At 37.3% G+C, this 15343-nt stretch overlaps 1 protein-coding gene across 8 annotated transcripts in view; it reads left to right on the forward strand.

Moving 5' to 3' along the window:
- Nucleotides 1-15343, forward strand: part of VTI1A (vesicle transport through interaction with t-SNAREs 1A) — a 242718-nt gene that overhangs the window by 128211 nt on the left and 99164 nt on the right. For all 8 annotated transcript variants that reach the window (XR_001556172.2, XM_015867333.2, XM_015867334.2 and 5 more), the window contains one exon: nt 13848-13918. Coding sequence is in view for 7 of the 8 variants with exons in the window: in XM_015867333.2 (XP_015722819.1) it covers nt 13848-13918 (71 nt within the window). In the remaining variant the exon portion in view is untranslated. The remainder of the gene's footprint in view (nt 1-13847; nt 13919-15343) is intronic.

Below are 15343 nucleotides of genomic sequence, written 5' to 3' on the forward strand. Positions count from 1 at the left end.
GAGGCAGTGGCATGGCTAGAAAGAAAATGACAAGCAGTATTGTGCTAAAAAGTAAACAAAGATATTTGTAACAGTGCCCTGTCTTACTGTGATACCATAGATTTTTGTCCAGGCTAGAAAAGAAAAGGATGTAGTAAGGAAAAAAAAATTGAGAGCCTATATGGGAGTTTTAGAAAGGTGAATGGATGGGACCAGACTGTTTCATATCAAATGTTAGGCAGAAGGAATCGGACAGCTTGCCCCGAAATGAGAGCACTGAGTTAAAAAAGATGTTGAGTCTGGGTGAAAAAGGGGATGATCGTGTTGCATTTAATGAGTATAGATGGAGAGGAGATGTGTTGGGAGGACAAGGAACTGCTGTGCTTTGTTGAATTTGAGTTGAAGGCTAAGCAATGAGATAGATTGGAGAGGAAATGGTAGTGAAGCTGAGGGGGAAATCTGTCACTTATTAAGTAGTAGCTGAATTTGTTTGTGCTGAGATTCTCCAGGCATAAATTACTGCAGATCTATGCAGGAAAGGAACCAAAAGCAGTGCCTTACAGAGTGCTCACAGGAAGAAGAGAATCCGAGTGCAAAAGGGGAAAAAAATTCAAGAGGGAAAGCATGACCTGTTGTATCAAGGGCTCATGTGAGCTGTCTTTACCCACCATCTCCTCCTATCCTTTTGCTGTTCTCTCATCCCCCCTTTGATCATTAAAACAATGATGGAAGAAATAATAATCCTTAATACACATTTACTAGTGGTCTGGGAAGCTTCTCAGTCTGTCTGTCCATCCATCTCTGCACTGAGCAGAGGAGTGGGCTCTTGCCATCTCAACAGAACCAAGTCAGCACTCTGGGTTGGGTGGCATTGCTTTCAAAATGCTGCAGAAATCTTGCATTGTCTCTGAGTTTGAGGTAGGGGGTTTCTAAGAGAAATCTCTGCATGCACCCAAGGCTAATGGGAATTTGAAGTTGAATGGTAGGCACCTGAATATTCTGATTATTTTGCTGTAAGATATCCTGATAGCAGAAGCAAAGCACTATGTGAGCACTTGCCTGTTTTGGTGGAACTCTAGCAGAAACATTATGACAGATAAATAGCATGAAAGAAATGGTGACTTGCCAGAAACAAATGACTTGCCAAAAACTGGAAGATCTGTGCTTAACTCATAGTCCTTTGCTTGTAAGTATTCTCTTTTACTTATTTCTAGTTCAGAAGCAATTAAAATGATAAAAAGAAATAAAATGAAATAAAAATAAAGTAAAACCCAGCATGTCTTCAAGAATTGCTTTGCCAAAACTTGTAATAGGATGTGAAAGAGGCTGAGGTTTTCCTCCTTGATATTACATTAAAAAATTATTAACCATTTTTTCCTAAGCAGGAATAATATTTAATTGTCATTTAAACTAGTTCTTTAAAATCCCATAGTTTTACCCACAATAATCTGAGAACATTTAGTAAGTCTTAAAATATTCATAACACACAGAGATCATTACTCTCGAGACCCTCGTACAAAGCAGTGAAGTGTGTCAGACATATGGCAGAAACCTCTTCATTTTTTATTTCTTGTTATGATTATATGAAAGAAAGGCAAATTCTCTGTTCTTTCCCCATTGCAATTTGCATGCCATTGTTTTATCTGTTGTGGGCCAAATTCATCTCATACACATGCTCTGAAGAACATGGAGATAATCAGGCTTGTAAATCAGCTCAGTAAATATAAGCACAATACTGGTAAGTTATTGTTTTCTTTCCATTTTCTGTACGGTATTTCAAGTAAGAAAAAAAGGGAAAATATTTCTTTAAATATCCCCTATGACATTAACAACCCAAACTGCATTGCAACGCAGATGCCAGTACCTGGTTTTGTATTATTTATAATTGTCTAAAACTGTTTATTGGTGTGTCACTGAGTGTTAAAAAATAAAATAAATACAAGTCTTGCATTAAGAATGCATCATAAATATCAGAAGCCATTGTAGTGGTACTGTGCATATTAGAGAGGGTGAGTAATTTGTTCTAATTATATTTCAGTGTGATTGTCTAAAGCCAAGTGGAACCTCAGAGGGTTATATCTGATATAAAACTGTGGTTACAGTATATGGTCATAATCCCCAGATCTGTTGTGTGGAAATGACAGTATAATGAGTGGAAGTTAAAATGTCCTCTGCTTTCAAGTCATCATAGTTGTCATTTGATTAAATAATAGTTCATTCTGTTTGATGTCTTGGCTTTATTATTCAGAAGCACTTCAGTATATGTGTCCTACCTTTGTGTTAAGTGCTCCTGGCAACCAGGTATCTGTATAGGTTCTTATTTACACACCTGCAGCAGATACACTGCACAATTTCAGTTGTGTATATGCTGCTTCAATATGGACTTTAATTATTCCTATTAATTATGTTGCATTCACAAAAAAGAGGGAAATCATTGGTCAGCTGCAAAAAAAAACCCTGCTTAGTATTTGAAGGAATTTGATAATTTTGTTGTAGTTGGTAGCTTGGCAGGTGGTAATAATGCTATGCCAGCACTGTCAAAATATGAAAATTAAAGTGACGATGGGTTTTAATGAAATCCATTTGACAAATATAATTAAGGTGTTTTAATATGAAGCCCTGTAATAAAGACTACCGGTGGACTCCCTGAGGTCCTGACTAATTGTGTAGATTGCTTTTAAGCTTTGAATAGTTTTATTGGATAATGAACTGTTAAGAAGTGTTAGATCTTTCTTAAGCAGAATTTGGTTTGAAAAAGAAGAGGAGAGACAGGCCTGAGGTGTGGCATTTTAAACATAATTAGAAGAGAGATTTAAGTTAACATCTTTGATCTTGCTGTCAGTTTTTGATTAGAGCTGTAAATGCTTTAATCAAGTGCAGTGTAGTCATTACATTTCTAACTGTTTTTAAACTGCGAAATTACTGAGACACTGACATCGGTTTAACACTTCTTGAGAATTTCCAGCAAAGTTATGGTTTTAAACCAAGTCTTTGCGATAAAATGCCGTGCCGCAATAATTTACCACTTTCATAGATTGTGGGATAATTATATTTTGCTGCTCAAATAATGTGGAAATCCTTTATGGGATTAAATGCAACATCCTGTAGTTGAGGAGAGTGGGCTGCTTCAGTTTGCATTTTGATAATGCTCCTTAATGCTTTTTTTTTTTTTTTTTCCCAATTAAAATAATATTCAGACTGATACTTATAGAGTATAAGTCTATATGTAAAGTACACTCTATATATAGAGTATACCTCACAAGGTACATACAATATTTGAATGCCTTCCAAAGGAGCGCAGTCTTGTTAATGGCAGATATTACGTTCTGCTGGATTCCTTTATAGCCATTTGAGAAATGGAGAAAAAGGCACAAATATTCCCCTGGGGAATTTTCTCATGTCCCCTTTTGCAACATTAAAGATTGCTGCAAGAAATTTTCAAAAATATTTATTTTTTTTAATATATATATATATTTCAACTCATTTCCAAAATAGAAACAAAACGTAAAAATAGCCGTGGATGTAGTAGCTAAGAAAGATGAGTGAGGCTGGTCAGCTGGATTGTACCTGCCCATAGGTGGCATGCCATTCATTGTGAATACAGAAGCTGGCAGACCAGGTCCTTTCCCACATCTGGCCTTGACCTCTTTGTGCTCCGAGCATGACAGAAAATCCAGAAAGTCCTTTTGCTGTGCCAGGTGAGGAGCTGTTGGGCGGACTGCTTTGCTCTTGTTGGTCCTGTAATTAGGAAAAGAAAAAAAAAAAAGAAAAAAAACAAAAAAACAAAAAAACACCAGCAAAGAAATATATACTTATAAACATAAATAAACACTAACACTGCTGCTTTATGAAATTGTTAATTGCATCCCCCAGCAGCCCACCTGATGGCTCTGCCAACGTGTCCTGCACGCTTACAGGTCTGGGGGCCAACAGGACTGAGGACATCTTATGACTGCTCAGAGGCCAGTGCTTCTTCTGAGCACGTCCAGCACATGCATCCCTGCTGTTGGCAACTCAGTAACACCTAGCAGAGAGAAACAGTGTCTGGTAGCCCCAGCCCAGACCACCAAGGTTCTCAAGGACGGTTTCTAGTAGCTGGGATTGCACTTGGAGCACTGCAAGCAGCTGCTTCAGACAGATCCAAGCAAAAACTCACTTTTCCACACAGTAAGCTGGTCTGTTCTGGAGCTGTTTGTTTTTCGTTGTCTCCAGGTGTGCCCTCAATTAAACCATAAAGCAGTACTCTAGTGTGGAGATGCCAAAAACAAGCGTAAGTGTTGCTGAGTTCCTCCGTCAGAAAAAAAATCACACTTGTCATCCTAGACACTTACTGAAAACTCGTTTTTTCAACAATTTTTTTCCTTGCAAGGATCCCTTAGAAACAGACCATGCCTACATGCAATAAAGGCCCCGTGTAAGTCTGCCTCTTAAACGCCATCTGAAGAGCTTAACTTGATCCTAAAATATAATTCTGCTCTGACGATTGCTATAAAAAAGTGTATTATGGGAAAGCCTTTATTTCCATCTCATCAATTTCCAGAAGAAATATCTTTGGTTGACAAGTACAAGAGCAGAAATTTTATATATAATCCTGCAAACTCAGCCTGGATTTTAAAATCAGTCTGGATTCTTCTTATATACCTCCTGATAACAGTGATTTGCCAGACCATCAGGTATTTTTCATTGTTCCTTCTGTTCCCTTGCTGTGGGTTTAATGAGGTAGTGGTTTTCTCAGCATTACTCTGTGTGTAATCGAAGGCGATGTTGTGGATGGAAATAACTAACACTTAGCTGATGTGTGTGAAAAAGGAGAAGAATCCATAGCTGCATTGGTCCTGCAGGGTAAGAATAAAAATATGAACAGAGGAAAAATGACTTAACATGGGCAGATCTGAGTGGAGGAAGACAGGAGTCTGTAAGAAAATCGTTGTGTAAGCAGCACAGAGGCGGCTGCATCAGTGTTTGGTCCTGTATGTGCAGGTCTTAAATTACTATATATTTCAAATGAGTGGGTTCTAATTGGGGCATTTAAATTATAGATAAATAGAAGACTCAAAGCATAGTAAAATATACAACACTAAACTTCACCAGCAAAATGCCACATTCTTTTTCTCTATAAACTTTCACTTTTCCAGTTGTGACTGGTGGTGTCTCCTTAGACCAGTTCTTACCACCAGTTCTACAGCATTGCTTCAGTGCTGCATTTCTGCCCAGTTTGGGTGCTTTTGTCCCCATTCTTTCTGAATCGTCTTTCATGATCTCTCCTCATAATGGACTCGTGTTTTTAAGATAATGTTTTTCTTGCTTTTATTTATGAGCCCTGTGGGCATTTAACTTGACTGTAGCATTTAGATTAGGCACCATCATCTAGATGTATTTCCCTGTATTGCCTTATAGCAAGTCAAGATTTCTGTAGCAGACATCTCAGCAAGGAGTTGGGTGCCATGGACATTTAATAAAGGTCCCTCCAGAGGACAGACCAAAAGTCTGGGGTAGTACTGGAACCTCAGAGCTTTACTCCTTGTCCTCTGTTTCCAAATAGTTACTTAAGATTTCCAGAGTCCTGAAGGAAGAAAGGAAGATTTTTCTCTATGAGCAAAACCATCATGAGAAAACTCATGTGCACTAGACATCACAAGCTTTTCTAGTTGTAAATTACCTGCTGAATAGACCAACATTGTTTATAAAGGGTTTTTCCCTCTCCAAATTGCCACATCTTTGGAGAAACATTACATTTAAAAGGAATTTGAACGTCATGAATAATTTTGAATTTGTTTTGCCTCCTTTAAATTTTCTTGTTTGTTTGTTTTGGTAGAAACCTTGAACAATAACTTTACTCAGCAGTCTCTTTATTATTCTGTTTTAAACCTCTGTACTTTCAGCCTCCAACTTTGCAATGCAGTTCTTTTTTATGGCGTTGAGATTTTGAGAGATTTAGATGGTGGGAAAATAGGAAGCACTGAAAGGATGGGCTAATTAATGTTCCCTCAGCCTATCTAAAATAAGCTATTGTGTTAGAGTTTTGCCATGTTTGTAATTTATGCCTGTTAAACCTTTGTTTCATCATCTATTACTGTCTTCCAAGATTGTATTTGCACTTACTGTCTATAACAAGCATTTCATTTTATTTGGAGAAAAAACGGTTTCAGTTACTTCTACTGTACCCGAAAAGGAGAATGGGATTTGCAAATGATAAATGGGGAAGTTGACTAGCTAACTAATAAAGATTTGTCTTAATCAAGTATGATTTGTCAGAACAGGAGCGCACTGGGGTCAGGGCACACGCAATGAATAATACAGCATTCACTGGAGAAAAGGACCAGGCAAAAGGCCTCATAAATATGCTGTGATTACCCATTGCTAATTCGTATTCAAAGAATGAGTTGCACTGAAGCCAGCCTCGAGGTTGCTGAGCTGTTCACCTGCTTTGTGGGCCTTGCAATGTTTAAGAAAGTTTATACATATTATATATATATAGTTTTCAGAATGCTTTATTTTTGCACAGAGTGCTTACACTTTTTGGTCAATAACTGTAAGCATTATTTATTAATTGTCCTCTAGGTTTATTTATTTTTCTGGATGCTGTTTTCTCTCTATTTTTTGTTTTTTTAAATATGAATGTGAATACAGCAAGAGATACTTCCATTCTTATTGAAAATGAATTGCTGAACAAAACAAGGTGGGTTAGAACACTTTTTAGGTTGATGGAAATACTAAAGATCAAACAAGTATAAACTTCTTGCTCCTGTTGTGATCTTTTCTGACTTTCTCATCAGTCTGTGGATCCAGGGTAAACCTGACACATTAGGATGTTGGGGGAAATCTGAACAAACCTGTACATCATTGTATTTGGCTCTGGCTTGGTTTTCATTTTCTGACATTGCTTCTTGCTTCTAGTAGCCATTTCTCAGAGTGAAAACACTCTTCTCATGGTTTTCTTTTTTTGGAGGGGGGTTCAAAAAGAGATGCTGCAAATTCTTATTGTTTTAGATATGTAAATGGGCCACAAATTAAAAAGTTCCAGTACTTACAGATATAATTTGCGGACTTTATTCTCTCCAGTGTTTAAATGTTGTGTGCTGGGTTTTTCCATAGTTAAATATTTTTAGATATATTCTGTTCCACGCTTCAATTTTAAGTTATATTTGAACAATTTATGTATTTTCTTATCTTTGCTGTTCGTGTGTTGGCTAAGAGTCTGTCCCATCTATTTTGTGCTAAACTCTGTCTGTTGAAATGTATTTACTGCATTAAGAGTAAATCAGCTATAGAGGGTAGGGTGAACTTCATGATTTTCAAGGCCTCGAGCTGCCGTATGCAATAGCCTAAGTTGCCAAGTCTGTACCTACACATCTTGAGTCTTTGAAGTAAGAAATACTGCAGGGTCCAAAGTAATTATTTGCACTGCTTTGAGTAGAGCATTTTTTTTTATTAAATTATGACTCGGAATTCAGCCTTATTTAGATGAACCAAAGATCCCTGTTGTCTTGTTGCTGTTTGGAGTCATAGTTTTAATTAAGCAATGGTTTGTCAATCAAGTTTTAAAGGGTATGTTTCTGCAACTTGATTTAGATTTAATCATTTCTAATACTCTCCAATGCTAAATTGCCTTCAGAAAAGTTCAAGACTGGCAATGCTGTAATGAAGCAACATCCATTCCTTGCACTTCTGCTCAGAGCAAGGGGGGACTTTTCCTATCCTGACAGCACTTCAAGTAGAAGGAAGAAAGGATGCTGAGGGCTGGTTCCCAACTTCACTTCCATATGTGACTGAAATGAGAGTAGCAAGTTGTTTACTTATCTTGATGCACTGAGCAAGGATTTCTTTTGCCTTAGAACTTTTTCGAAGCAAGGAGAAGAGAAGAAAAGTGAAGGGAGGGATTTGGAGTGGATAAGCCTTGCTGAGCACGACTGGAACAAGGTCTGGGCTTCAATATAGACACATTCAGGGGAATCAAAGTCTGTCACCTCCTGTGAACGTAGCTGGGAGGATATTAGTGAGGGAGCTCAGCTAGATGGGTGACGGGAGTAGACAGAAAAAAAAATACATCAGTTAGTGAGAAATGAGTGGTTTTATACCATCAGATTGATGTAAGTTAGGATTTCAGAAAAGCTATGAAACCTTAGAAAAAGAAAAGGCTACTAGAGGTGAACTTACTAGGTCTGTCATTTATCATCTTTCTCCTTTCTTTTTCTTGTATTCTTCTCATTCATCTGTCTTTCTTTTTTTTCTTTTTTCTTTTTTTTTGTCTATTTTTTTTTTTCCCCTAGAGAAGGACAAATTCAGTCTGGACCGTGAGAGTTATGGTTATGAAACGCTCTCAGTTTGTTCTTAAAAGATGTGTGGCATCTTCCTCAAATATCTTACCTTCCTTATTTTGAACAAAGCACAGTGCTGAGTTCTGGCTAGATGTTCCAGATACTTTTCTTTCTGGCTCCCCTCATCTCATGATTAGCAAATCCTTTTGTTGTTGGCCAATGCAAATAGTATTGTCAGCGTCCATTATAGTATATAGAAACCTTTCTCAGTAGAAAAATATTTGTATTTTAAGTTTGGTGGAGATACTGTTAAGTGGTTTTTTTTTGTTTTTTGTTTTACTTTCGCAGTAAGACAATGCAGATCCTTTTATCCTCTCTTATAACTGTATTTCTGAAAGCTCTGGAAATGCTGGATGTCCTCAGTACACGCTGTGGGCTGTAAGGTACAGCAATTCTCCTTAAGACACCAACCAGTCCCCATGACGTGTAGCTAATTTCTTATTTCTTGCATTAGGTGACCAACATGCAAATCAATTTCTTTGTTGCAGATTCAGGAGTCATTTGAGCAACAACTCTCACATTTCACCATTAATGTTGTGCAAACATTCTCTCCGTTGGCGTATAGCCATTATATCATCCTTTACTTATCTGTATTAACCCATATTTGTCATTTAATAACTGTAATGATCTAAATTCCTCTGTATCTACTTATATTGATGGTTCAACATAATATGCATCAACTGTGAGCTTGTAAATTTATAGGACTTTTACCTGTGTCCCTACACATAAAGATGTGTCATCACTTTCTTTATTAACTTTCTGCTGTCAGAAGCATAAAGCATTTTGACTTAACCCCAAATTCTTCTGACTCCTACGCTATATATTTTCCAAGTTTGTAAATCTGCTTGCTGCCACCTCTGAACAGTGAGCATTTAACACCTTCTAGCATTTTTGCATTTTTTTCCCAGAAACTGTCATTAATGATTAATCTCTCTAGTCTCCTAAAATCTAAACCTTTAAATTTCTCCAGAGCAGAGTGGCAGTGTTTTGGAAAAAAAAAAACAACTGTCCCAGCCTTGAATATATTTACTGGATTTCTACCTGTGCCAGCCTAGGTCATGTCTAAGAATATTCCATAAGCTTTTGCTCTGTCTTCACAGCAGGCTGTGTCTCTGTGCAAAGCCAACAGAGAAGTGTGTTCCCCAATGATGTTACTCTTTAGGCAAGCCTGGAGAGCTCGGTGTGAAGATGTTATCCATTCTTACTATGATTCCCTCTGCCACTACACCGGTTTTTATGGGGTTTGTTTGTTTTTTTTTTAGTTTATTTCCTCTTAATTTTAACTTGATTGCCTCCTTTTCCCAGTGTAAATTAGTTTGTGATTTCCCACCTCTAATTGCATAGCTCACGTGCGTGCATTGTGCATAAGACAAGATTGGACAAATCATACTTCAGGCATCCTCTGCATGATTTGGTTGTTTGTAATCCTTTTTAGTGTTTTTAAACTGTATCAGCATTTCAGCTGCCTCTTACGAAATATGTTTTCTTTCATTTGATGTAAGTATGTACAGACATACAGGGTACAATTTGAGAGGAAAGTGCTTTATTAAACCATGTTGGATTTTTTTTTTTCTTTTTCATATGAAAAGAAAAAATGCAGACTCTGTCATCAAAATTAATTAAAATGCATGTGTATTATCCAAAAGCCTGGAGTGGCTCATTCTGCATCATTCCTATCTCTTGACATTACTCATTATTATTACTCAATATTAGTAGTTCTTAAGGAAAAAAAGTGATTAGAAAAGGCTCTTTCAAAATCAGTTTGGCTGTAAATACTTAAAAAACTAAAAGCAAAATAAGAAAAAGAAAAAATTAGTCAAGTACTACTTATCTTGCATCCTTGATATGTGTGTAAGTATTACAAATCAAGCTTTGTGGAACATATATTAAATAATTATGATTTGCACTTATAAATAAATACTGCATGTAGGTTACATGCAAATTCCAAAGTAAGGGCATATTCAAAGGTGTAAAAGCATTGCTGGAAATGATTGTTGTTTTTTGGGTGTACCTCAATATAAAAGCTGAAAGCCATGTTTCAGTTGTTGCACAGATGAAGGGAGGGAATTTGGGCTTGCATCTATTTGTTGTTTTTCAGTTGGGGAAATATTCATTCTTCAAATTGGGTTCAGTGTTTTAAGAAAAGAGATGGGTTGTGTTCTTTTTTGCACTATAGACATACACTGTTTGTGTGAGACCCACAGCATCTCATTATTATCAAAGTGTTTGGCCCTGAAAAAGCAGGTTTCCTATGCCCCACACAGACACCTTTCTAGGTGCAGTGTAGTCGCAGCTGTGAATTTTGGCATTCGCTCCTTAAGACCAATGTTTGTTAATACGTTTATGGACTTGAGAATTTTTTTTTCTGTTCATCACAACATTGTTTAAGACTGAGATAATTGCTATACTGAACATTCCTGCTGTCTGTCAGAATACAGATCATAAGGACATGAATGCGTTCACCCTTCTGTTTTTTGCAGTTCAGCTGCAATTTTGAAACATAATTTTCTGCACTGATTTGGGAATTTCAGGTAGAAAGTGTAGCACCAATTAATTAACATTGAGATGATTCTGTTGAAATCACACAGTTACTGGCAGCACACAATCTTCAGTTTGGGTACTGGTTTTACTTCATGCATATTCACTACAGTATATCTTAGAAATGTTACCTTTTCGTATAACTGTAGTAGCATCATCAACAATTTGCTTTGTAACTAATCTGGAAGGAACCGTACAGTATAAAAATCTGCCACATGAAGGCTTTAACTGGCAGTGAAACAGCAAAGTCCTGGGAAAACCTGAGAAGTGATAGCAATGCTATCAAGACTTTAATTAGCTTTACTATGGGGCACTGTTGCTTTGTTCCAGTCCTGAGCACCTTCAGTTGCAAACCAAGTGAGGAGACGTGTCTTCATGTCATTTATTAGTCTGAATTTTCTTCATTTATTAATATTTTTATTTGACTGTCATGACCTTCCAGCAAAAAAAAAATCAACTTTTGTTGTTATCAGTGAGTTTTCTGAGAGCAGAACAAGGGTATGAAAAGGATCTGTAGATAAAGGTGTCAATTTATGTTTGCGAACTTATTGTGAGATTATGTTACCTCTGTTATATCTCTTTGTTCAACTTATGTTGTTATTTTAGCCCAAAAAAGGCCAAAGATCATCAGCTAAAGTGCATGTAGAGTAAAGCTGCTCCTGTAAAATTGATGATCCATCCAATTATTTATCTATAGAGGCTGCTGGGAAGAAACGCAACCATCTCAGTTCTCAGACCCTTCTGCTAGGTTGAACTTCATGGCTGAAGGTTTAATCCCTAAGTGTCATATCAACAATTCGTTCTGTGATATTCTGGCTGACATGCTCTCCTTCCTTATTTATTGATGTCTTCAGTCATCGACAATGAGAGGAAAATACACTATTCGTCAAAGTGACGGTGTTTTACCCTCACTTACAGTTGATGCTGCTGTCACATTGATGGTTGGAAAATAAACTCAATCATTATAAAAAGCTGAGAGTGTGAACTTGCTAGTGACAGGAAGAAGATGAAAAAAAAAAACCCAACCCATAGTAACCTGCTTAAAATTGGTGTAATAAAAATAGAGCTGTTTCCTATAAAGATGTTTCCAAGCTTTGTTTGTGAAATGCCAAGCCATTGTAGCCATTTACTTTAGAATTATTCCTCTGAAGGAAAATGTGCTCTTTGTGCTCCTTGTCTGCACAGCCATAGGTATAATTTTTAGTAAAAAGTATTTGTTATAATTTCACCTCATGCTACAATTTGTATTGTGATTTGTTGGTTGATTTCCTCTATATTTTAATGTATTTTGCTTTGTTTTTTTCTCCCCTAGAATACACTGAATACATTTATCTGTTTCTGTATGCCAGTATTTTAAGCGCTTTGATAAGAATAAACCTATAAGGGTTCATCCAGTAAGTGCTAGGGCATGCAAGTATAGGCAAAGCTCTGCTTAGAATCACTATCGTAGTCTACCATTTGTATAGCTGGACAGCACCTTTCAGCTTTTTTAACTCAATAACCACAAATCTTACCACATTTCACCTTTGGGAGGCATTATATATACAGCTAAAAGTGAAGCGCAGCAAGCCAAGAGGGACAAGATAGCATAATGAGGATGTCAATTTGTGGTCAGATATCTGAGGAAATATTTATCTTACTTGTGCTGTACTTGGCAACAGATAGAGAAATATATATGCAGTGAATTTCCTTAGACTTCATCTGACAAGAGTGTATATTGTGTTAAATACATTTAGGAAAATAAATCACTTGTCCCAGATTTTAAAAGTTTGGGGTGATTCTAATTGGGTTATTCCCTGAGAATGGACTGTATCTGTTGAAAAAAAAAATAAAAATTGTTTATTGTACTAGCATATTGGTGATTTATTTTTTTTTACCAATTTGTTTTTACATATCTCCTCACATAATGGCATTTTGCAAACAAATCATTCACCAGAGCAAAAGCAAGATGTGACTTTTGTTGTTTATGAAGAAAACCTGCTTTTATGGTTTCACTCAGGTGGTGAGCTCTCTCAGTAGCCCAACTGAATGTGCATGTCTCACACTCACGATGTGTCCTGAGGCAAATCTACGGCTGCTTCAGCTACTTGTGTCTGCTTCCGCACCTGTAAATGGGAATGATTTAACTTCATTTTCTCCTTCAGGGAAATATAGGGAAGATTTCTTAATGTTCCTGTAGAGCTTTGAAGATTAAAATCTCTTTCCTATATTAGCTGCTATTATTTCAGTCAAAGAGGATCATTTGACTGAAGCTGTTTGAAGAGTAAAGTTTTGGCATCTTGCATTGTCTTGAGGCATGGATTCCTCTCTCTGCTATAATTTTGCAACCTTTAGTTTAGCATGAGCTACAGAAACAAGCAACCCATGTGTAAACAAATGGTGATGCTGACAGATTAATGTATACATCTGCTGTTACAGACATCAGCAGTTCCATTGCACTGCATCTTCAGTCCTGCCAGAAATACTACGTGATGGAGCAGAATAGACACCAGTAACTGGGCATAGCTCAAAATGACTTTCATATAAGCAACAATGGTAAAAGTGGAGAAGCATAGAGAAAGATTTGCTTCTTACACGACTTCTCAGTATCTTCAGAAGTAAAGGATTGCTGGTGTTTTAGTGAAGGTTTTCTGTCTGCCTTGTTAAGAGAAGAAGTGGATGTAAGGAGCGTGTGGGCAGTACAAGCTCCCAGCACTCAGAGCAGGTTTGGAAGTCTTTGTGCCTTTGTTCCATAGACCAAAGGTTAGCATTGGTTTCCAGACCCTGTGCAACCTTGACAGATGGGAAGGGGACAGCTTCTTGTCTGAGTGTTACTCCTGCAGTTTTATGTTGTATGGAAAAGTTGAAATAATGATATTGTCTGCTTTGCAGTTAGGAGGAGCGATTAAGCTATCACATGTATTAAGTGCTGCTGTTCTTTAAATAGCTTTGTTACAATCTAACCTGGCATTTTGAGGCCTTACAGTCAGAAACTATATTTTTCATGATTTGCATTTTGATTTTTAAATGCAGAGCAGATTGGACAGGAGATGCTGGAAAACCTCAGCCATGACAGAGAGAAGATCCAGCGTGCTCGAGAAAGGGTAAGTTTGATAATAAATAATTGCTGGTCACAGATTTTATTTGCTTTAGGCAAGTTTGCTGTGCATGCAAAAAATAGTCCAGCATATTGATTAGTTTTGTATAAATCAGCTGCTATTGTAAGATGTAATCATCATCTGCAGCAAAGCACTTAGGAAGTGTCTTATATGGGCTCCCCCAGGGAGTCACACTGAAGTCACCAAACACACTGCTGGAAGCAAGCTTTCTGTCATTGCCATCACACACAATCAGATCCTCTTTCTGTCCTTTGAAGGATTTATTGTAGTGTCCATTGCAGTGACTTCTTGGACTCTATGAAACAAAGTTCATATTGTGATTTAGCTGAAAATAATTGATCATCTGCTGCTCTTAATAGCTGTAGAGCCATTTTCATTGCTCAGGTTTTATTTGCCTTATGAGGAAGTATGTGATAGATTCCTCCTTTTCTCAGCATTACATAGGTAAAGTCAACATGTCTTTCTGTATTTTAGTTTTCTATACTGCCACTCTGTCACTACAGTCAGAAAGATTTCTGTCATTTTTGGCTTATGTTGCCTCTGCAGGAATCATCTTTACTTTGTAGAATTGAGTGAAGGTGCCCAATTGCCCATCCCAACCAACTCATACAACATCTCTGAACCTCAGTCTCAAAGATTTGACCCTTTGGCTCTGATCTCTGCTCACAGAGTTTCGGAAAGATCTTACCAGCTCTGCTAACTCTCCCAGAACCAGTTGTGACTGCATCTGAGCCTTTCTGTGCAGGACACATTGATCAGATGTTCTCTTGAGTGTCCAATTTTGCCAAAGCTAAGTCTCTCACAGGCCTCTCTCTGATAAATACCACTTAAGAGAACTCCCTGATCTGTCCCAGGGAGTTTCTTTACCTGGATAGCTTTGATTGGTGAAACCCCATATGACAGCTTTAATGAGGCATTTTCTGTCAGCTGTACCAGCTGGTTTTTAAAGTTCTGGGCATAAGCTACTTTAAAACGTTAAGTATAACTGAATTGTTAAGTAAAAGGGTTGTGAGCATTTACCAAGGGTTGTTCAGGCAAATCTGTGTCATTTCCTCTCCAGTCCTCAATCCCTTGTGACTGCTAAGTCAGAGATGCTTTTCTTTTTCTATGTGGACAAATAAAACCTGAGCAATGAAGATGGATAATGTGTATCTATTTCTGCTGAATCAAAAAAATCCTCATGAAAGTTAGAGGAAGAATAGTTCTAATAACTCCATATACACGTAGTTCATAGAATAAACTTTGCATTTGTTTGCCTTCTGCATGAAAAGCAAATTTCTTTGATGGGAAACTTAGGAGTATTCTAGGAAAGTGCATCTGTTCACAGTTCTGCAAAAGATCTCATCATAAGTGGAAGATCTCAAGTTCCAAGATCCTATTATGTGCCACAGAGCTATTTTGTTTGGGGAA

This window comes from Coturnix japonica, chromosome 6 (assembly GCF_001577835.2).
Source record: "Coturnix japonica isolate 7356 chromosome 6, Coturnix japonica 2.1, whole genome shotgun sequence".
In the NCBI taxonomy this organism is placed as follows: Eukaryota; Metazoa; Chordata; class Aves; order Galliformes; family Phasianidae; genus Coturnix; species Coturnix japonica.